The following is a 22,904-nucleotide window of genomic DNA, read 5'->3' as shown; positions in this document are numbered from 1 at the left end:
ATATTTTTAATGTTCTTTGATTTTTCTCTCCTTTCTTCTTTATTCTCACTTTCCAGAACTCATTCAAATGTTAGACTTCACATCTTACAGCTCCATTTTGGTCTCGGAACTTTTTAAAATAGTATCCTGTTCTTTTATGTTTTATGTAATACCTTCTATTTTCTCACTAAGAATATTGTATTTTTTCCCTTCATACTTTTTCTCTATTTTTCTTTGTGTGTGAGTTTTTGTTATTTGTCTCTGAAATATCATGGTTTTTGAATGTCTGCTCATTGCTCTAAAGAACCATCAGCCCCTGTCTCAAGGATGCAGGCTTGGCTGCTGGTATCTTAGCCTCAAGTTGAGGAGAACCATGGGGAGTGTTGTGCAGACTTCACCTAAATCTCCAGTTTTCAATGTGGTATCTTAAACTAATTTTCCCGTTTCCAGTGAACTCTGTTTGCTCTCTTAGACCAACATCGGAGGTCGCTTGTCCTGAGCCTCTCTGAGGTTGTTCAGTTTGAAGCTGTTTGCCTCTGGCTCCCCTTTCGCTGTTGGCAGAGACATGTTTTCCAGCTTCACAATGTTGTTTCTCCTATCCCTTAGTTCTTACGATTTAATCTCCCTGCCCCTTTTACGGTTATTTTAGAGGAGTTTCAGGTAGAGCAGAGGTGTTTGATCTGCCTTGTTTAACTGGAGGTCCCCTTTGAATGTTCAAGCCATGACATTTTAGTCAAGAGATCATTAAATATCAGATGGCAGATGTGTATTTTTGAAGAGCAAATCATAGCAGGAAAATTATATACTTTTCCAGATAGGCAAGCCACAAATAGAAAATCATTTAGTTCATTGTCGTGATGTCCTTTACTCTTTTTATTTTGTCCTGTGTCCGTCTTATTAGGAAAGTTTGTCTTTTTTATCTTTTTAATTTTAGTGTAAAGTATATTAACAACTGGTTTTAAGGGTATCACCCAGAGAGTTTTTGTCCCTGGTTAATACGAGGGTGAATTAACAGTGATGCAGCCCGCAGCCCATTCTTTTCAGTATTTTATATTGGTGCAATGGATTATAAATTTTGATCTGTAATTTTATTTTGTCATAGGGTCCTTCTCTAAATTTAGTATCAAGGTTATATTATACAAGATAGATTGGGTAGCTTTTCCTCTTCCTATTCTCTGAAAGTTTATATGAGATAGGTATTATATGAGTAGATGTCTTTCAGGGGTGGGAGGAAGACTTTGAACCATACTTTCCTTTTTAAAACAGGTTAAAGTTTATCCCGGTTTTCTGTCTCTTCTTGAGACTATTTGGATAATATATATTTTATTTACTTTAAATTTGATTGACACAAAGAATTCTCTTAGGACTTAAAAACTATATTGTTGACTGGTCACAAAAAAAAAAAAAAAAAACCCTCTGGCGTATCTGTAGTTATCCTTTCCTTCACATTTTTGAGTAGTATTTGTGCCTTTACTCCTTTTCTTTTTAAATCAGTCTTGCTAGAGATCTCTTATTAATCCTTTAAAAGAACCAGCTTTTTGGTTTTATTGTTCAGTTATTGTTTTTTTCTTTCTCTTTCTGCTCCTATCTTACATTTCTTCTTCCTTCAACTTTGTTGGGCTTTCAGTGGTTTTCTTCTTCATTTCTTGAGTTGAATTAAACTCATTGGATTCTGTTTTTCTTTTTCTTTTTTGTTTTTTTTTGAGACGGAATCTCACACTGTTGCCCAGGCTGGAGTGCAGTAGCCCAGTCTTGGCTCACTGCAGTCTCCACCTCCCAGGTTCAAGCGATTCTCCTGCCTCAGCCTCCTGAGTAGCTGAGATTACAGGTGTGTGCCACCACGCCCAGCTAATTTTTCTGTTTTTAGTATAGACGGGTTTTACCATGTTGGTCAGGCTGGCCTCGAGCTGCTGACCTTGTGATCCACTTGCCTTGGCCTCCCAAAATGCTGGGTTTACAGGTGTGGGCCACCGTACCAAGCCTTGATTTTGTTTTTCTTCACAATACGTGTGCTTAAGTTTGTACAACCCTAAGCATCATTTTACCTACATCCCATGGTTATGGAACTCGCTTCTGGATAGTTTTCAAACTAGAAGTGCAAACTGCAACATGGTGAATTTGTGTTTTTCTCCCCAGACTTTTTACTTGGAAAATTGGAAAGAATAGCACAATCAGTATGTATCCTTCACCTAGATTTACCAGTTGTTACTGTTTTGCCACATTTGCAGTTATTTCTCTCCCTGTCCCCTAACCCTGGCTTTTCTTTCCTTTTTTTTTTTGAGACAGAGTCTCGATCTCTCACCCAGGCTGGAGTGCAGAGTCTCGATCTCTTACCCAGGCTGGAGTGCAGTGACCTGATCTTGGCTCACTGTAACCTCCGCCTCCTGGGTTCAAGCGATTCTCCTGCCTCAGCCTCTTGAGTAGCTGGGACTATAGGCATGCCCCACCACACCCAGCTAATTTTTTGTGTTTTTAGTAGAGACAGGGTTCCACCATGTTGACCAGGCTGGTCTTGAACCCCTTACCTCAGGTGATCTGCCCACCTTGGCCTCCCAAAGTGCTGGGATTACAGGCATGAGCCACCATGCCCAGCCTCTCCTTTCTGTCTCTATTTTGTCTTTTTGCTGAGTCATTTTAAAGTAAGTTGCAGACATCATTATGATATGTCACTTGTAAATATGCTAGCACTGAAACTAGGCTGTTTTCCTGTGCAAACACAATACTCTTAGTACACCGAAGAAATTTAGTATTTATACAATAGTGCCATCTAAGATAAGTTCATACTCAAAAGTTTCTCTATAACTATTGTTTCAGTAATATTGTTTATAGCTGTGTGTTTGTGAATGTATGATCCAGGATCCAGCTGAATTTTTTAAAAGTTTAATTGCACTATGTTCAGAGAACATGACCTATATAATGTTATTTGGAATTTGTTGATGGTTGCTTTGTAACTTTAGTACATGATCATTTTTTATGCCAAGTGTGTTAATTTAGTTCAGAATTATGGCCTACTAATTTTTTTTCCTTGTATTTCACTTTATGGTAGAGGTATTGGTTTGGTCAGTTTCTCCTTAAAATCAGCAGTTTTTGTGCTTTATATATACCGAAACTGTAATGAAGATATTTTAGAACAAGACAAAACTTCGAAACAAATGAATGAGAAAAGTTGGTCTCTAAGAGTTGGAATGAATAATTGTAGCAACCTCCCATACTTAAAAGTGTCTCAGGCCAGGTGTGGTGGCTCATGCCTATAATCTCAGCACTTTGGGAGGCCGAAGCAGGCAGATCGCCTGAGGTCAGGAGTTAGAGACCAGCGTGGCCAGCATGGTGAAAGCCCGTCTCTACTAAAAATACAAAAAAATTAGCTAGGTGTGGTGGTGCACGCCTGTAGTCCCAGCTACTCGGGAGGCTGAGATTGGAGAATCTCTTGAACCCGGAGGGGCGGAGGTTGCAGTGCGCAGAGATCTTGCCATTGCACTCCAACCTGGGCGACAGAATGAGACTCCATCTCAATTAAAAAAAAAAAAAAAAGGTGTCTCAAGAGAAGCTAAGATACTATTTTGAAATATTAAAAAACAAAGGGATTTCAAAAAGACATGCCAAATGGGCTCCATCCTAAGAAGCTGGTAGAATCATATTGATATTTGGAGAATTTCTAAATCACATAGAGGTAAATCACCACTTAGTAGATAATGTGAGGCCTTGTTAATTCTGTTAGAGGTTGAGTTTACAGACTAAACAGTTACCTTAATTGGGGAAATAAATTGTACTTTTATATTACATCATGTATGTTATTATAGGTCGTTAACATTTTGTCATTTCCTTATAGGGAAATAAGTGACATTTTCAGGGGGATTTGTAATAACTTTGATCTGCTTGATTAAAGATTTATTCCACTTCCTTAAATTTCTAGAAACATTGACCTTGGTTTTATTGTTTAACTTAAGGGTTACATGTAAACAATTCTTAAACTGGTGACTGCTACAGTAAATACCTCTTTTGCTTGGACTTTATATATCCCACCACTTTTTCTTCTCTCTACACATGACAGGGATTTATGGGCATGGACTGAGCTGTGTATATTAGGGAATGTGTACACACTGTGTGGCTTGAGAGTTTGGTGTGTTGGTGATTCCCACATCTGGCAGGTGACCAGAGCTGCCTGGGAAAGCTTGCTTATAAAGTGTGAATCTTCTGAAGGTCATGGTTGGAAATGGGGTCTTCAAGTCTGGGCTCACGGTGATGCAGCGGAATCGCACTGGAGTCTGAACAGCTGTGTGTATGCTTACGGTAGTAGTGAGGCCCACCTGTGGCCATGCCTTTGTGGGTGTCTGTGGTTTTATACCATGGAGGCCCTGAGTCTGATGACCAAATTACAATTTCTGCCATTCTCCTTCTCAGACTTTTTGGAGCTAATTAAAAGGCCCAGGAAATTTCCACCTTTTAAGTCATGTTTTGAAAATGTAAGCAAAGCTGACTTCCTGCCACCATTTTGCAGTGGATTGTTTAATAATGTTCTCCCCATAGCTGGCTAAGAAGAAGGGAGGGTAAGTGTGGTTCTTGTGACGTTTCTCTTTCTAATGTGTCATGGACTCTTGGTACTTCTATTTCTTGAAAGACTGCTTCTGTTTTGTTCCATTGACTGTGAACATTGTGAAAACATGTATGCAAGACAGAGCTGCCATACGTGGTGTTTGGTGTATGAAGCGCCTGCTCTTCTGCTGTGTGAGGACTTCGTATGTGGTTGGAGTTCAGTGTAGGAAATGGATGTGGTATTGAGTGAGTTGTTCAGTGGGCCCTTCGCATACTTGGGTGGTGGGGGGAGTTCAGAGATCTTTTATCACCAAATTTGATGACTCTACCACCAGCCACTGTACCCGTTTCTCCCCGTCATGTGTATGCCACGAAGCACAGGGAATGTTGGCGTGAGACTCTTGGGGTCTGGACAAAGCACACAGCAGAATGAGGAATCACCTTGAGAACCTGAGGTTACCACCAGTCCCTGTGTGAGGAATGTTAACTCTGGGGATGCTGTGTTCTTAATGGTGTCCTGTGCACAGCCACGTTGGAGAGTCAGTGGCATGGAGATAGAGAAGGGAGGTATCATTGTCAGCTCTGTAGAAAGCAGACAGGTTGGGTTTGGCTTTATAGGCTAAGGTGGAGCAGGGCTAGAGAGGGAAGCAAACATGGGCTTGTTTTGTCAGAGCTGGGGACTTCTAGGGGTGCAGTGAAGAACAGAGCTACAAAAGTCAGAGGAAGCCAGACTGTGGACCCTGCATAGTCTTGAATTTTAGGCCCTGGCAATTAAATGTTACAGACAGATGTAGTTTGGTCTCCTCCTACCCACAGATCATGAGAAGTGAGGGTGAATGGCAGTCAGTCACTTGGGACTTTGTAATATCTTAGGCCTAAACACTAGTGTACAACTGGTGTCTTTTGAATTAAATTGTTAATGGTTTTTGTAGCTAGAAATACTGTGTTGACAGTCTAGAGACATTTATTTTTATGGCTTGCACTGTTTATACAGATGCATGGTGTAGGTACCACATGGTGAGGAAAGCCTTCCACAGATAAAAGTCCTAATAAGATAGCCCATGTTAGTTTTTTGGAAATAAAATATTCCAGCCCTCTAAGGGTTAGAAAATTTGATCTTTTTTCTTTCATAGCATATTTGTTGACTTGAAGTTCAATTTAGCATAGTCTCTGTGAGGGATTTCCTTAACTCACAGAGGAGGCACTGCTTTGACACCCAAGAGATGGAATCTTAAGCCTCTGTCTTTACATTCAAGCTGTCAGTGTGCAGTCAAGTCCTGGCTAAGAAGCCTTCTTGCAGCAGAGCTGGGAGAAAAACAAAAAACTTGGGTGTGTGTTATGTAGCTGAAGCTCTCCTGAGTAGAGGTGGTGGCTTGTTGGTGCTGTTCTGCCTGAATGGGGGTCAGCTGCAGCCAGAGCCAGCCACCCAACCCCACACCACCATGTACTGGCCTGTGCATTTCATTCCCTGCGCTGCCCTAAGGTTGATGAAATCAAATATTTTTCCTAAGCTGGAAGGGGGAATTACTCTTACCTAAAGGGGGAAACTTGAGAAAGCAAATACCTGGTATTCTTAGAAAATGTTAAATTTTGTTCTCGGCAAATTTGATGTTTTTATTAAATTTTTTTGAACATTATATGTGGATCAAAAATATAAAATAGTAGACAGTGAAAAGCCTCTTTCATTCCCTTGTATTCCAACTGCCTATTCCTTTACACATATATACATGAAACTAGTTTTTATTACTTTCTTCTATATCATTTTTGCAGATACAGAAAATGTGGATGTATAGTTTTATTTTCCCCCCATTACACAGATATATTGTATATACACTGTTCTGTGTTCCCTGGAGAGATTCCCTACATTGCTTGTGTCTCTCTTCCAATAGAAGAACAAGAGAAGTTTAATAAAGGTGTGTTTCTTAATTTTATAGAAAGTGTGGATTGCGAATTGATGGGAAAACAGATTTACATGGATTTGATTGAATATCAAAGATAATGAGAGTTCCTGACAAGGGTTTATGATGCTTTTAATGAAGCTTGTAGCATTAATGTATTCTGACTCTTAGGAATTTTTTAAAAACTCCCAGTGAGTGGGTCTTTGGATTATCAATAATGAAAACTTCCATTTGTCTATCAGTTTGGCCGGTGATCATTTTTGATACCCCTGTCTTTTTTCACTCCTAAAACATCAGTTGTTGCCTGTGAAATGTTCTTTTTTTCCAGCCTGGAATTGGTTTCCAGGGAGCAGAGGGTATAGATTTTTTTGTAAGCTCTTGCCATCTGCAAATGCTATAGCACCTCCTTTTTCCTCATTTCTTTTGAGAACAGCCTGTCTCGCCACTGTTTTACCACAATAGCCCATGAAGTTCTTCAGAGCTCTGCCATCCACTCAGAACCCACTTCTCTAGAATATACTGTGGTGTTAGAGTGGGGTTAGTTTTCTTGATATTCAGTAAGAATGTGAAGACAGACAACTTAGACTTCACAATGGTGTAATTGTGGTTAATGATTGTAATTGGCAAAATCACAGAGCATTAAATAGGAAAGATCTGAGTTGGCTTAAATGTTTTTCTCCCTTGGAATTCCTTCCTTTTTTTGTGATTAAAATATAAAACCTTCATCTTTAGTCTTCCCATTTATTTCAGATCAGGTAGTAAAAACGTCATGGGATTCCTTAGTCACATAAATATAAAATAAGCTTAGAGAATGCGTGAGACTAAATTAACTTTCTGTTTTCTGGAATCTGTTTCAGCAACTCTACCAGATCCTGACAGACTTTGATATCCGGTTTTATATGTATGAACTACTTAAAGTAAGTGGTATTCATAAACTGTTAATTTTTTCAGGCCTGTTCATTAAAAGATAAGTTTTTGAGAAAACAAAGAGAACTCAAGCAGAATGTTTCTTGATACCCAGAGGATTTAGTGAAGTTTTTAAACTTATATTGAGGCCTCCATTGAAGAATCTTCACATAGAAACTTTCCAGTGGAACTGACAAAAAAGTGGCCAGTCAGGGGGTACCAGGAACATTATACCTTAGAACCTCCCATAGCTCTTGTTTGGTCCATGTGTTTTCTCTTTGCTGCTTTATTCTTACTGTGAATATAACAAATCACCCCAAACTTAATGACTTTTAAAAAATGATTATTGTTTCTTATAATTCTGTGAGTTAGCCAGGTGATTCTTTAGGTCTCAGTTGACTTGACTGGGGTAGGATGGTCCAGGATGGCCTCATTCACAATCTAGGACCACAGCTGGACCTGCAGGGATAGCTGAGGTCTCATCCTCCAGCCCGTGAAGTTCATGCTGCTTCCCATGGTGGTCCTCCTGGGGTTTCTAGCGGCAGAGAGAGGGAAACCTCAATGTATAGGCACTTTTCAACCCTCTACCTGTGTCATATTTGCTAATACCCTATTCTCCAAAGCAAATCACATGGCCAAGCCTAGCTTCAAAGGGTGGAAAAACCGACTCCACTTCTTGATGGGAAAAGCACTGAAGTCATATTGTAGAGAGACATGCCTACAGGGGTGGCAGGCCTTTGCAGCCATCTTTCCTTGCCATGTGTCGTCATCCCCTTCTTGCATGAGTCTTCCTACCCCTGTAGCCCTGGCTTGTTAATGCAGGGAGAAGTGATGGGTAGAATGTCTAAGAGACTTACTAACCCCAAGCACAATGAAATTTGAAGAATTACTGGTTGGTGGAGGAATGATCATTTTGTTTGTCTAGATAAACACTTAAAGGAATGCTCAATTTGTAAACTGGAATACACCCATGGGTCCTAGTTTTTTGTGTCATGGATCACTAAGAACCTAGTGAAAACTGAACTCCTTCCAGAAATGCTTGTATTAATATGCAGTCTTGCGAAAAGTTTTAGGGTAGTTGTAGATCTTAAGAACAGTTCTATGAAATGAATGTGTTTTTATAAGAACTTGTACAAACCACTTTTTTTTAGAGAAAGCTGAGGTGGTGGGTTTAAGGTTCACTCTTATGACTAATGGGTCTTCCTTTTTGTCAGTAAGATCAGAAAGACAAAAAAAGGTCGAGCTTGATTTATCCCACCTTTCTCCATGTCTTCTCCAGACTAAAATTGAAGCATTGATGTGGATAAAATTTGCAGTGCCAGGATCCTGTGAACTGTCAGGCTAGCTCCTTTCCTGGAGGTGCTTCCCGAGTAATCCTATGCACTCTCACCCCACGAGAGCTACAATTCAGATCTCACAGTTGGTTATTTTTAAGTAAGGTGGTATTGAGATTTGTTGTTATTTAACCATCAGCCAAAGCTAAAGTTGTTTAAGCCAGCTTGCCCTTAGGTCCCATAAAGACATCCAACTAATGCAGGTCTTCCCAAGTGGACATGTGGGTGTCGCTCAATGTCTGATGTCCTTTCTGCTTTCTGGAAGTAGCAGCTAGGCAGTAAGGGCATATACTTATTTTTGCTAATGAGACATAGAATCCCAGATGAAACTTGAAAAATGTCTTTCATGCTTAATAGTCAGAAACTGTACCAGATTTTAAAACTGAAATAATTCCCCAAAGAATTTCAAAGCATGTCAGTAACTCCATAGGGAGTCCGACTAGGAAACTTGGCAAAAGAATTAATTACCTTACTGTATTTGTTCAGTCTTTGCTTTCATTGAGTATTTTTCCCATGCCAGGTATTGTGGTCTTAATTAGTTTATTCCTTTGGACAGAGTAGGCAATATAGCAGAATCAACACTTGGTAAATTTTCTCTGAAAAGAAAAAATAGGAGTGGCGAAGACTAAATATTTAACTCCTTTGAAAATGTAGAAACAACTGAGGCTGAGGGCTGCAGTGTGATGACTCAGTGACTCAACCAGATCTCCTGATTGAGATTCAGGGAGGTCTGCCCACGACCCCTGGTGTCATAAAGCACTGCCACAAAGGCACTTTGGAATCTTGCTACAGTTATTATAAAACAGAGGAAAAAAATTGAAGTAGAATTTAAGCGAATTAAATAAATCTTAAATGTAAAGTCTTTAGGATGTTTGTGTATGTAAAACTCTCACCCAGATTTACATAGGACAATGATATCCAGTATAGTTAGTAACCACTGCCCATAGGTAAATTAAGTAAAATTTAAAATTTAGTTGCTGGCCAGACTCAGTGACTCACGCCTGTAAATCCCAACGCTTCAGGAGGCCAAGGCAGGTGGATTGCTTGAGCTCAGAAGTTCAAGACCAGCCTGGGCAACATGGCAAAGCCCTGTATCTACAAAAATATATATATATATATATATATATGAATATGTATAAATTAGCCAGGTGTAATGGTGCATGCCTGTGGTTCCAGCTACTCAGCAGGTGGAGGTGGGAGGATCCACTTGAGCCTGTGAGGCAGAGGTTGCAGTGAGCTGAGATCATGCCACTGCACTCTAGCCTGGGCGACAGAGCAAGGCCCTGTCCCAAAAAATAAAATAATAAAATAAAATTTAGTTCCCTAATCACACGAGGCACATTTCAGGTGCTTGGTGGCCTCATGTAGCTAGTGGCTACTGTATCATAGCATGCAGGAATAGAATATTTCCGTCGTTGCAGAAAGTCCTATTGGACAGGGCTCTCTTGTGTTCTTCTGTTCAGTGTCTCCTCTGAAGATTATATCCTTATATGTATCCCCATAGTTTAGTAGTGCCTGTTCCTGATCTTCAAATAACAAGCAATCTTTATTTTTTTATTTTTTTGAGACGGAATCTCTGTCGCCCAGGCTGGATGCGGTGGCACGATCTCGGCTCACTGCACCCTCCACCTCCCAGGTTCAAACAATTCTCCCGCCTCAGCCTCCTGAGTAGTTGGGATTACAGGCGCGTACCACCACACTTGGCTAATTTTTGTATTTTTAGTAGAAATGGGGTTTCACCATGTTGGTCAGGCTGGTCTCAAAACTCCTGACCTCATGATCTGCCCGCCTTGGCCTCCCAAACTGCTGGGATTACAGGTGTGAGCCACTGCGCCTGGCCATAACAAGCATTCTGTATTGTATACTCTTGGTTCAGGGAAAAGCACAGATCGGGGGAGCTTATTCCTGGAATGCTAATCCCAGGACTTATTCTCTGGCTTGTGTACTCCTCCAACATGAAGAAGTCCACTCCAGTGTCCTTGAGAGTCTAGTTTATTGCTTCTCATCCAGGTCAAGCTTGTCCCCCAGGGGACGTTTGGCAAAATCTGGAACCATTTTTGGTTGTTACAACTGGCGGGGGGCTCTACTGGTAGGTAGAGGACAGGGATTCTGCTTGAGGAGTATTTCATTGACCTTGTGTAGGATTCAGGTGCTTGTTAAGGTTAGCCAAAGGTCCTGAATTTGAAGTTTATGGAGATAGTTATTATTTTAGGCAAGGGAGATTTAGAAGCAAATTTTTATGTTAAAAAAAATAGAGCTTAACAATCTAATAAATGATTGAAAGATTTGAATCACCATTTCTCCAAAGAAGATTTAGAATGGCCAATAGACACATAAAAAGATGTTCCACTTCATCACTCATTATGGAAATAAAAATCAAAACCACATGGAGATACCACTTTATGCCCACCAGAAAAGCTGTAATCAAGTTGAACAATGACAGGTGTTGATGAGAATGTGGAGAAACTTAAACCCTCAGGTTGCTGGTGGGAGTAAAAGTGATGCAGCCACTTTGGACGATAATTAGGCAGTTTCTTAAAAGTTTAAACACAAACTTAGCATACAACCCAGCACTTCCACCCCTAGGAATCTACCCAAGGGAAATTAAAGCATGAGTGGAAACAACCCGAATGTCCATCAGTAGTAGTGGAATACCACTCAGCAAGGAAAAACAACTTGGATGAATCTCAGACATAGTATACTGAGTGAAAGAAGGTAGACGAAGCACTATACGTGTATGATTTCATTTATGAATGTGCAGAAAAGGCAAATCTATACCAGCAAATAGCAGGTCAGTGGTTGTGGGCAGGGCACGGAGGGATTGGGAGAAGTTAGGAGAGGGGATTGACTACAGACAAGCTCAAGAAAAATTTTAGGGGTGGAGATGTTCTAAAACTGGATTGTGGTAATGGTTGCACAGCTCTTTAAATTTGTGAAAAACCATTATATACCTAATATCTGCATATCAATCATCTTACACAAAGCAGTTTTCTCCCTTGGAGTAATAATATAATGATCATTCCTTTTTTTTTTTTTTTTTTTTTTTTTTTTTGGAGACCAGCTCTGTTTCCCAGGCTGGAGTGCGATGGCGCCGTCTCGGCTCACTGCAACCTCTGCCTCTCAGGTTCAAGCAATTCTTGTGCTTTAGCCCCACAAGTAGCTGGGACTAGAGGCGCCCACCACCTCGCCTGGCTAATTTTTTGTATTTTTAGTAGAGACGGAGTTTCGCCATGTTGGCCAGGCTGGTCTTGAACTCCTGACCTGGCCTGAAGTGATCTGCTTGCCTTGGCCTCCAAAAGTGCTGGGATTAAGGCGTGAGCACCATACCTGGCCTCGTAATGATAATTCTTAAAGGCTCGGGGATTGTATTAAGGAAAATACTAATGCTTGGTCATCCAGAAAACCCACGTGGGACCCTTGTGTACAAAATAAGCCATATTGAAAGATGTATTTGAATGTCATTCTTCATGTCCACATAGATGCTGGTCTGTCCTTTGAACCATTATGAGAGGTGACTCCAGTGAGGTTCCAAAGTCTGGTTTATCATCCCACACACACACCACCCCCTTCCCCACTGCCTGCCTTTTTTGCCCAGGCTGGAGTGCAGTGGCACCATCTTGGCTCACTGCAGCCTCCACCTCCCAGGTTCAAGCAGTTCTCCTGCCTCAGCCCACTCAAGTAGCTGGATTACAGGCGCGCACCACCACGCCCAGCTACCTTTTGTATTTTTAATATAGCCGTGTTGCCCAGGCTAGTCTCGCACTCCTGACCTCAAGTGATCCACCCGCCTCAGCCTCCCAAAGTGTTGATTCTGAGATTGTGCCACTGCACTCCAGCCTGGACAACAGAGCGAGACTCCATCTCAAAAAAAAAAAAAAACTTCCTCATAGCCCTTGCCATTCCCTTCATACCCTCTCTCTACTGGCTGTAGTATGCAGAGAGAGCGAGGGGTGCCTTCTGAAGCACACTTTTTTAAATCTTTCATTACAGGCAGCAAGCTGCCCCTTGGGGGACTGTATTCAAGTCAAGGTGTCACAAATAATAAGACTATGCTTGCATTGGGGGATGGTAGTGGGGTTGCTTACTATTATCTGTGCTTTCTTACCTAATAGGCTCTGGATTACTGCCACAGCAAGGGAATCATGCACAGGGATGTGAAACCTCACAATGTCATGATAGATCACCAACAGAAAAAGGTACCATTACAGCCAGGCAGCAACAAGCTTGATTAAAAGGCTTAGAGCAGACCAGAAAGCTGTCCAGTGCCATGAAGGTTTCTGTAGACCCATGGTGGGTTTTTGGGCAAACTTTTGTTACTGTGATTTCTCCCATCTCCATTGTGGATTTCTACTTTGTATAGTGTAGTACACAAGGAAAGTAGACGGTTTAAGTATATTGGCTAACTATAGTCACTTGTTTTATTTTGGTCATAGTTTTCTGAAGGGCCTCAGAAAGAAATTACAGCTGGTGATTTCTGCTTCATTTCTTGATGACCTGCAGACCAATCTGCCTGGCCTTAAAAGAACACTTAGGTCCCCCCTATTTTTGATATCCATCTCTGTTGGCCCTAATCAGTGAGTAAATGGATCATCTAGTAGTAGACGAATAAATCATTGGAGCAGTGCTTCAGTCCTGGAGTGGGATGTGTCCCCCCAGCCCTTTCACTGACGCCTGGAGCTTATAACGAAAAGCTATGAATAATGGGAGAATGTGTTACCAAATGTAACTGCCTACAGTTTCTGAATGTAGGCAGAAAAAAAGGTTGAACTCTGTTGATCTAGAGAGAGGAATGAACCAGGATAATTTAAAATTTTTTCAAAAAGCATTTCAAGTGCTCTACTCTAAAAATGACCTCTTGCACAGTTGCTGAAAATGTCATCTGTAAGCCAGTGCACCTGCTCACATTTTTTGTGTGGACAAATGATTGTTACCTAATGTGATGTGGCCTTGTTCTAAGGCATAGGCCCCTAGAAACACTCATTTCACATGTTTTTTTCTGTCCCGTTTGTAGCTGCGACTGATAGATTGGGGTCTCGCAGAATTCTATCATCCTGCTCAGGAGTACAATGTTCGTGTAGCCTCAAGGTACTTCAAGGGACCGGAGCTCCTCGTGGACTATCAGGTACACTTGTTTAGCACAGCTACTCTGGGCTATTTATACTTGCTTAGGGCTTTTTCTCATTTGCTGTTTATCTAGTCAGTTTGGATACACTCAAAACCCAGCCATTATTTCACCCTAAAATGCTAATTTTAGTTTTTTCTTAGCTAGTTTTTTGGGGGACAGAGAAGTTTTTAAATCTAAAATATCTGTAAAGATTAAATGAAGACTAGAAATTCAGATCAGAACATTTCTAGGAGCCAGGAAGTTAAAAAAAAATTTTTTTAAATAATCTACGGCCATACCACCCTGAACACACCCAATCTCATCTAAAAAAGAAATTTATATCAGAAAAATGGATTTCTACTACCCTTGGCTGATGGGTTGTCCTTATTGCCTTAGATGTATGATTATAGCTTGGACATGTGGAGTTTGGGCTGTATGTTAGCAAGCATGATCTTTCGAAGGGAACCCTTCTTCCATGGACAGGACAACTATGACCAGGTGAGCAAACACAATCTGGTTCTTACTTATTTGGGGGTGAATGCCAAGAAAATAGCATCCGTAGATAGGAATACTATCCTTGAGCCACTAAATGTCACTCAGTGTCTGCATATGAGCTTTTCTTCAAGATAAAGATTGCACAGAATTTTGTGTTTGCCAGGTCCGCAGAAGTAGAGGCAGATAATGCTATCTGTGCCAGACTTCCAAAGTGAATGTGAAGAAGTCAGGCACCTCCTTGTCTAATAAAACTAGATTTTAGTCATTAGATTGTGATGCCCTGTACTTGTCCATCTATAGAAGATTATTATCATAAGTTGTGTTATTTTAAAGGCAGTTTGGAAATTTGCATTCATGTGAACTTCTTGTCCTTGGGTCTGCCTGCCTGCCCTGGACTCGGGTTTGTACCTGGTCCCTAGAGGGTTAGTGGTGTGGAAGTCTTCTGATTCTTTGGTAAAGCGTCCTCATGGGCTCACGGTATGTTCTGAGCTCAGTGATTTGGTCAGTTTGTTTTGTGTTTCAGCTTGTTCGCATTGCCAAGGTTCTGGGTACAGAAGAACTGTATGGGTATCTGAAGAAGTATCACATAGACCTAGATCCACACTTCAACGATATCCTGGGACAGTAAGTAAGAGAAAGAGTGCTTTACCTTACCCCGTTTCAGAAGTGGAAAGGTTAGCCAAAATCACTTTCTTTTCCTGTTGTAATTATAGTAAAATGGAAATAGCCGTCTTTTTTCCTATGCATATTTTCTTTTAACTTATTGAGAGATTTGGGCTTTATGTCTTTTAATCATTTTACTTCTCTGAGAGATAACCTATTAGTAGAAAAGGTAAAACAAAAATCATAATGTTACAGAAAAAAGTTTTCTGGTACAGCATAAGCTTCTTTTTAATGGCCAAACTTAGAGAGCGATGATTCTTTCAATAAGAGACTTAGTTTTTTTTATTTTATTTTATTTTACTTTATTTTATTTACTTCATACCTCTTCAAGGTGGAGAGACTTACAATTTCTTCTTGTTCTCCATAATGGTTTTTCTATACAATAGCAAATTTTAAAGTACATTGAGTTTTCAGGTACAGTGCAATAATGTTGAGAAGTAAACAGTTTGTTAACAGTTTTCAAACGGTGTTTTGTGTAACCTCGCTGTTCCTGAGGCTAGCCCTGGGAAATATATCTGCTGACCGATAAAAATTACCCACTGTCCTGCATGCCACCCAGAATTGACTAAAAGCCTACCGCATAAAAAATAATCTAGAAAGGTTCCGCATATTCTAAATCAGATATTCAGATATAGAAGTTTTACCTAGTTGTGTTTATCTAATCACAGAGCACCATTGTGTTTCAGGATGCTATGCTGTAACTATGGGGCAGTAAGGCAGGCACCAGTTAGAGATTCAACAAGCTTGTAATCAGTACATTATTCTAAGATATTTTTGGCTTTAGCCCTAGTAGATAAGGATTCTCGTTGAATTTAGTCTCTGATTACTGATGTTTCATTTTTCTTCTCAGACATTCACGGAAACGCTGGGAAAACTTTATCCATAGTGAGAACAGACACCTTGTCAGCCCTGAGGCCCTAGATCTTCTGGACAAACTTCTGCGATATGACCATCAACAGAGACTGACTGCCAAAGAGGCCATGGAGCACCCATACTTCTGTGAGTCTCCAGGCACTGTGTTCAGGGAGTCATTCGTTCAAGAGAACAAATCTTCCACTCTTTATCTTTGAGACCAGTCAGGAGAATTCTAGGGTATTTGGATTGGATTATTCCAGAATTTGACCTCATTTATTGTAGATGATTGAAACAACTTTGTAGATCCATTTCTTGATCACCAAAGGTGTTTGCTTATTCTCTGAATGTATCTCCCTTGAATTCAGGCTGTTTGACTACTCCCTGTTACCCTGAGTTAATAGATCACAAGTTTCTAAAATTTGTTTTCAAACATATATATATTTGTGTGGAAACCTACTTGAAGATTATTTCTCCCCTCAGAAAACTAGTAATTAGTTAAAAGTAGTAAGATAACCATTGTATATTTTGAAAGAAGGAGATGAACAGATGGATGGATGAAAGGAATTTGAGGAAAGGTAAATAGGTATGGAGAGACCTCACTGAAATCCTGACTGAACTGCTTACTTAGAAGTGTGTGCGCATTCACTTTGTGTGGTTGCTTATTGTTCTGCATGTGTGTGGTTCCTTCCACTGATAATGTGTGTTTCAAATAAACTTCCTGTTGTTATCAGTCTCCTTTCTGGGGAGCATGGCGGCTGAGAGACTTACCTCAGTTCGCTTTCTGAATCAAGATGGAAACATTCAACACTTAAAGTTGTTGTCTCTGGCTTAACCAATATGCTGTCTTTCCCTCTCCTTCGATTTCCTCTGGAGATGAACTAAATTCTTGCCTGAAGAATGTGTCGCTGTGGTCTTGAGCCTGTGGCCCGTATGCATAAGGGAGACCACAAATGGAAAAGCCTTCAGTCTTCTAGACCTCAGCCCCAGGGAACTCAGATGTCCCCACTCCAGTGTCTGGGACAGAAAGCTGGTTTTACCCGAGTTAGATCAAATTAGGAATACTGATGTTTATGACATGTCATTAATGATCTTTCTGCTTTTCTGAATATATGTCATACTTCAATTTAAAAAATTTCAAACTACGGTTGCTTAAAATGAATAGGTCTTCTAATGGCTCTTTGTACTCACCTTTCCTTTGAAGTGCTTATTATTCTACATGCTTTGAAGAAATTAGGGATTAGAGATGATACTAGTATTGAAAGAAAATAAAAATAGTAGAAATTTTGAACAGTGGGAAATTAGGGTTTCTATGCCTCTTAGCAGTTGAGTCTGTACTCTGAGAAAGTGTAAGAGTTGACTGCAATAACGATTCCCCTGATCATTTCTCAGTGTTTGGTTTTTATGTGGCTGGAATTCCGTGATTTCCGTCTCCCCTGTTGCCCCCCTGACCCTGGCTTGCCCATCAGTCTGTCTCTCTCTCAGTTGAAAGGGTGGGTTTGCCATGGGCTTCTCTCAGCATTCACCACCCCGATTGCCTGACTTTCCTCCTGCTTTCTTGCAGACCCTGTGGTGAAGGAGCAGTCCCAGCCTTGTGCAGACAATGCTGTGCTTTCCAGTGGTCTCACGGCAGCACGATGAAGACTGGAAAGCGACGGGTAATGCGGCATTGATGCTTGCCAATAAAACCAACCAACCAAACACAAACCTTGAAGGAAAACTACAGTGTGATAAAAAGAAATTCTTATCGTTCCTTCTAAATGCAAAGAAGAGTAAAGACCTAAAAGTCTGTCAAAAAGCAAGAAAGAAACTCCCCAGTGCTAGTCTCCAGGGAGCTGCCACTGTGGCAGCATGGGGATGCACCTAGTTCAGGACCTGCAGGAGCTCTGCCTTTGGAATGCATGGGAGAGAGAGACTCGGAGTTGTTGTACATTTACCTTTGTTTAACAGGGCACCACTGTTGAATTAACCCATTCAGTCAACAAGCTCTGAATGTCTGACTTCCTATCTATTCCATGGTGGTCTGGGTTTCCTTTGGTGAAATTCAGGCTCAAGTCTTAGCGAAATGTCAGCAGTCTATACTGACACACCAGCCTCATTTACAAAAAGGAGATATTAAAACAGTGACAGTATTTTTTTTAAGCTCTTTACAAATCCATGTTTCATGTATTTTTTTATGACATGAGCTCTCCAGGAAATGTACCTCATCCCTGCAGTTTTCCTCCAAGTGGATTCATTTGGGAGCAAACTGCAGTCACTTTCACAAGAGCCCTCTTTGATGTCAGGAGGGATCACGAAACCTTACAATGCCATGAACTGGTCCGTGGGTATCATCAGAAGTTCCATGCTAAGTGCATAACTTGGAGCTCACTATAACCTTTGTTGATTTGCCTTACCATAAAATCTTGTTGCTATTTTTTTATTGCTTTTTCTGTTTGTTTTTTTTTTTTTTTTTTTTTTTTTTTTTTTTTTTTTTTGGCAGCCTTGTAAGAGAACGTCACCGTTTCCCAGCACATCCCTATGTGTGCGCCTATTTTAATACACCTCTCTGAAACAGAGACCTTTTTGTTCACAACCATAACTAAAGCTGGAAAGTCAGTCTTCAGGCAAGGCGAGGGAGGAAAACATCCCATTAGAATTTTTTCAGGAAAGACCGAAAAAGATATCCCTCTCCCACCTCCTTTTATCCCCATGAGATACAGTTTCCCACTGTAATATGCATTTGTGAGTTCTGATATGTGATTCATTTATGTGATGGCAAAGATAAGTCTGTCTTGCATGCAGGTACTAGAGTTGTCTGGGCAGGGTCATCTGAAACTCAAGCAACTGAGAGGAATATACAAGGGGCTTGGGGAAGAAAACGGTGCTCCCGGAGCAAGTGTTGGATCCATTGTGCAAACCTTCATGTTAGCAGAGAAAGCTAGAGTTTGATTAAACAAAAATAGGGCTGATTTCATTTGGGGGACTCAGCAGCAACATGGTTTGTAGGCAGTCCCCTCATCCCAGCTGCAGGGCCATGCCACAGCTCTGGGGACTTCACACACCTAGGCTAGAACTAGAGGTGTTTACCACATCACCCTTTAGGATTTCTTTATTAACTATTTAATAATGCCATACATTTTTATAAGGTTAGATTGTTTGTTTGAAACATTTGTTTACATTCCATATTCCAATAAAATCTTATTGGTATTGGTAGCAGGTCCTATCTCTAAACGTAGATTCTATTTTTGTCGTTTGGTCTGTGGGAACTTAAAATACAAATGAATCTCTTCTCTTATTATAGAGTTGAGTTTATAGAGTAAAAAATAAAAAATAAGATCCCAAAGCCAAGAAATGCATTCAGTTAAGGTTCTCATACCAATGCTGCCTGCTTGCATTGCACATGCTGTATACTAATGTAAACATTTGTTCTACCTGAAAATCAAAAGCAAGATGTGAGCTCTCGGCTAAACCTATATTGATATGTCAGGCAGCAAAACTCAGTGTTTTGGATTCTCAAAAGCCTTCTAATGTGCCCTGATAGGCAATCCTGAAGCATTGGTTATCATCAGGGAGATGTGCCACTGCGTGTCTTTCCTGCTCCCCCTCCAATCTCCTTTATCACCCACTCCTCAGCCCTCCCTTTTTTTTTTTAAGTTGCCTGTCTGGACCAGGCATGTGGAGCCTGCTGGAGGGTCTTGGCGAAGCGGTAACCCCATTCCTTTCCCGTGGGTCCCCCAAAGGTCATAAAAGTACCTGGAGGAGAAGAGTCAGGTGATTGACCTCTGCCTGTCTCTCTGACGGTTATGTAGGTGCAGACACCACCTGCCTGCCTTGTCCTAGGGTTTTATAACTGCAACTTTGACACAGGCATTCTTCTTTTAAGCACACAGCTTGCTTTTCCAGCACCTGGACTTTTACCTCTCTTCATGCCTTAGACTTAGACCATAACTGGGCTTGAAATGCTCACCCCTTCCTGGGTCTGGTCTTGGCACCTACGCCATTCTTTTCCAAACTGAAGTGAGTCCAGTTTCAGACCGTCTCTTTTCCTGTCTCCAAAAACCATTTTTGTTTCCAAACCTAGCTCCCCCGAAAATTTAAGACTATTTACCTAGATTCGGAGATGGTCTTGGAGAGTTCCAAAAGGGGTGTGTGTGTGTCTGTATGTGTGTCTGTGTGTCTAATATTTAGACTAAACCATGGTAAATGTACGCACCCAGTATCTTTTTCAATTAGCATATTCTTTCTTAAACTCATCTCAGTACTTTTCATTTGTTTGCTTCATTATCTTAAACAGGTTAAAAGTGCCTATGATAAGGACTTAATTATTTCCTAAAGAAAAGCAAAAAATGTGGGGAACAGGGTAGTGTTATACTATCATCTCAGGTACTGCCTATGTTCAAGAACATAGACCTGGTATGGTGAGAACAAAAGGTTCCTATGCCAAATCCAGATGGCTATATCATTTGTTGGCTACAGGTGAGCCTAACTGCCTGCAAGGTTTGCTTCTGCTGAGAAATCCCATGGTGAGAGTAGAACTCATGAAGTGCTGAGTCACATTTGCACCTCTGGTGTGGTGGCAGTTCACTCTCCCCTGGATGCTGTCAGCTGGCCTTGCTTTCGTCCTATCCCTGTAGGCAGGGTAGGTGGCTGGGTAGGAGAAGCTATTGAGTGTATGATGCAGACCAAGCTTTCCTGGGCCTTCTCGTCAACTAGAGAAGTGCTGATGTCATTCATTGAGGCACTTAAACACCAGTCACTCAGCCGGGCCTCCTCCCAGACATTCTGTAACATGTCAGCACTCACAAGGTTTAAAGCAAATGTGTTCCCTTGCAGAGAGGAAGGTGCTCTCAGACTGACAGATTAGAAGAGACAGACAAACTCGTAATCGTTGGGGACTTGAAGAGAGTGGCTAGGGGAGGGGCTGTTAAAAGGGACCAATAAGAAAAACTATCTAAAGGTAGCTCTTGAGGAGGAAATGTACTTCTTGAGGGGATAAATTAGAGGGTACCAAGTTTATGTTCTGGAATGCACCCTGGGGAGGGCGCTGCCCGCTGGATTGGTCCCAGTGGACTGAAAGGTGGTGCTCTCGAGTCAGGTGCTGAGTCCCGGAGAGAGCTGAGTGCTGCGGGGCTCATGGTCTGTGCCTACTCAGGGAAATGACTTAGGTTCTCCCAGGTGCTCTGTTGATAAGGATGGAAGCAGAACTACTTTGAGACACACGCAACAATTGGAAGAGTTTTTTTATATGAACTGAAGTAGATCTAAGAGAGCCCAGTTAACAGTTTCCTTTAATGCCAGTTCAGATTAAATGATTACTTTAGGAACCTGTGTTACTGTGTGAGCACCCACAGGAACAAGCAAACTTATTTCCTACAAATAAACGAGGGGATAATAACTGATCAGAGTCACAGTCGTTTCAATATAAACCCTTCCGAAAGCAAAAGCAGGGACCACATGAGCACACAAGAAGCCAAAGTTTGTCAGTGACCTTAATAAATTAAGACTGAGTAACATCCTGCCTTTAGAAAAAAATAACCCCACGGTGGAGACCAGGGCAGGGGAGGTGGCAGAGAAGCATCGGGCCAGATCAACCGCTAATAACATGCTTCTAAGCTATGTGGATGTGTAAATGCAAACACCCCCAACTAGGTATTGTAGAGGCTGGAAAAAGATGTGATGGGATTATACAGGTGTTGCATATTTTTGTGTTGAGACTCAACAATGTGCTACAAATGTGATACTTAACCCTGAACTGCATGTATTGGGGATTGTTTTTTAAAAAGAAAAAAAAAACTTTGAATCAATAAATTAACAGTTTTTCACTTGCTGGCTCTTCTTGCTGTAAATGGTGACTAAGAGGTTGGGACAGAAATCTTGACAACTAGTGGAAAACTTGGATAATCTTCAAGGACCATGGAGCCTTCTGTTTCCTTCTGTTTGCAGAAAAGCAACACTGCCTGGGTTATGATCCTTTACAAGTGACTACTTCAGACACAGTTGGCCACCTCTTTGTATCACTGGATGACTGATGTATGATTTATGTGCTGCTGCCCTTAGAGGGAAGAAAAATGCCATGTTAAATCCTGTTTTCTTAAATAAAAATGTTGACAATAACCAGCTTTCCCAAGTGGGAGACAAACCATTGCTATGAGGACCTTAACTTGTATTTCCTTTCTCTTTGGGGAGTGGGGAGGGATAAACGTTGAACTCCAAAGATGTGTGTTACACCTTGATGTGAAAACTTTCCTTTGGCAGAAGTGGGGCTAGAGTGGTGTCCTGGTGGGAGTGTTCCGTTTTTATGTACTTGCTTCTGAGTTGCGCCACTCAGACACCTGCTTCTTGGGATTGACTGTTTTAGTGCATGACTTTAACCTTGTGGCCCAGTGTTCTGCATTTGTGAAACACTCTCCCTAGCCCCATTCCTTGCAGCACAACGCTATTATTTGGCAGGTGGTGGTGTCTTTAATTAGTGTAGTTTCTTCTCACTGATCCTCTGGAGTGCTTGGAATCAGCTGAAGTGTTTAAAGGCAAATATAGTCATTTCTTTCTTAACCTTATGCACCACGCAGCCCTTCTCAAATACTACGCAGTGGAACCCTTCCTTTACCCAAAGAAAGTTTTCATGAAATAATTTTATGTGTGTGATAGCTTCCCAGGTGTATAGTCCTTTCTCAGTACTGTAGTGCTGTTCTGGGAGGCACTGCTTCTAGAATTCCGCTGCCGGCATCTCACCACCCACTTGCTCTGCTGGACCTGGAAGGAGAAATGAGGTTTTCAGGCCATGCCGGGCAGCTAGCTGTTTCCAGGGGAGAGTTAAAAATATTTGAGCTCACTTACTGCTCTTTGTTTATTAGTGGAGTCAGCCCTTTTTCTGAGTAAATACAGACCCCATCTTAGTCCTAAGACACCTCAGATAATCAGGTCAGGTCTGAGGGGGACCTAGAGCTGACTGCTGAATTTGTAGCTTGACTGGCACAGGATGGTCAAGAGTCTCCGAGCCTTCTCCATCAGCGCCCTGGACCTGAGGGATGGGGTAGGGTAGAAGACTGGGTCACAACACACGTGGTGCCTAGAGCACCCTTCCTGTGACAGAAGGCCATGCTAGAGACCATCTCTGTCATGATAATCAGAAGAGGAAGGCAGAGGGTACTGTTGGAA

At 41.3% G+C, this 22,904-nt stretch overlaps 1 protein-coding gene and 1 long non-coding RNA gene across 3 annotated transcripts in view; one reads left to right on the top strand and one right to left on the bottom strand.

Annotated features, from left to right (window-relative positions):
* The window catches only part of CSNK2A2 (casein kinase 2 alpha 2), a 40,376-nt gene that overhangs the window by 16,870 nt on the left and 602 nt on the right, over nucleotides 1-22,904 (top strand). The window contains exons 5-11 of one of the 2 annotated variants that reach the window (XM_007993498.3): nucleotides 7,268-7,327; nucleotides 12,763-12,846; nucleotides 13,662-13,772; nucleotides 14,151-14,252; nucleotides 14,773-14,873; nucleotides 15,763-15,911; nucleotides 17,329-17,422. In XM_007993498.3, coding sequence (XP_007991689.1) covers nucleotides 7,268-7,327; nucleotides 12,763-12,846; nucleotides 13,662-13,772; nucleotides 14,151-14,252; nucleotides 14,773-14,873; nucleotides 15,763-15,911; nucleotides 17,329-17,405 — 684 coding nt within the window. In that variant the 3' untranslated portion in view covers nucleotides 17,406-17,422. Of the gene's footprint in view, nucleotides 1-7,267; nucleotides 7,328-12,762; nucleotides 12,847-13,661; nucleotides 13,773-14,150; nucleotides 14,253-14,772; nucleotides 14,874-15,762; nucleotides 15,912-17,328; nucleotides 21,569-22,904 lie in introns of those variants that run through there. The other variant, XM_007993500.3, reaches the window with a different exon arrangement.
* The window catches only part of LOC103233083 (uncharacterized), a 35,402-nt gene continuing 34,031 nt past the window's right edge, over nucleotides 21,534-22,904 (bottom strand). The window contains exon 3 of the long non-coding RNA XR_012092952.1: nucleotides 21,534-22,499. This is a non-coding gene — a long non-coding RNA (uncharacterized lncRNA). The remainder of the gene's footprint in view (nucleotides 22,500-22,904) is intronic.

Source organism: Chlorocebus sabaeus, chromosome 5 (assembly GCF_047675955.1).
Source record: "Chlorocebus sabaeus isolate Y175 chromosome 5, mChlSab1.0.hap1, whole genome shotgun sequence".
NCBI classification, from domain to species: Eukaryota; Metazoa; Chordata; class Mammalia; order Primates; family Cercopithecidae; genus Chlorocebus; species Chlorocebus sabaeus.
This window is presented reverse-complemented; position numbering and strand designations above follow the sequence as displayed.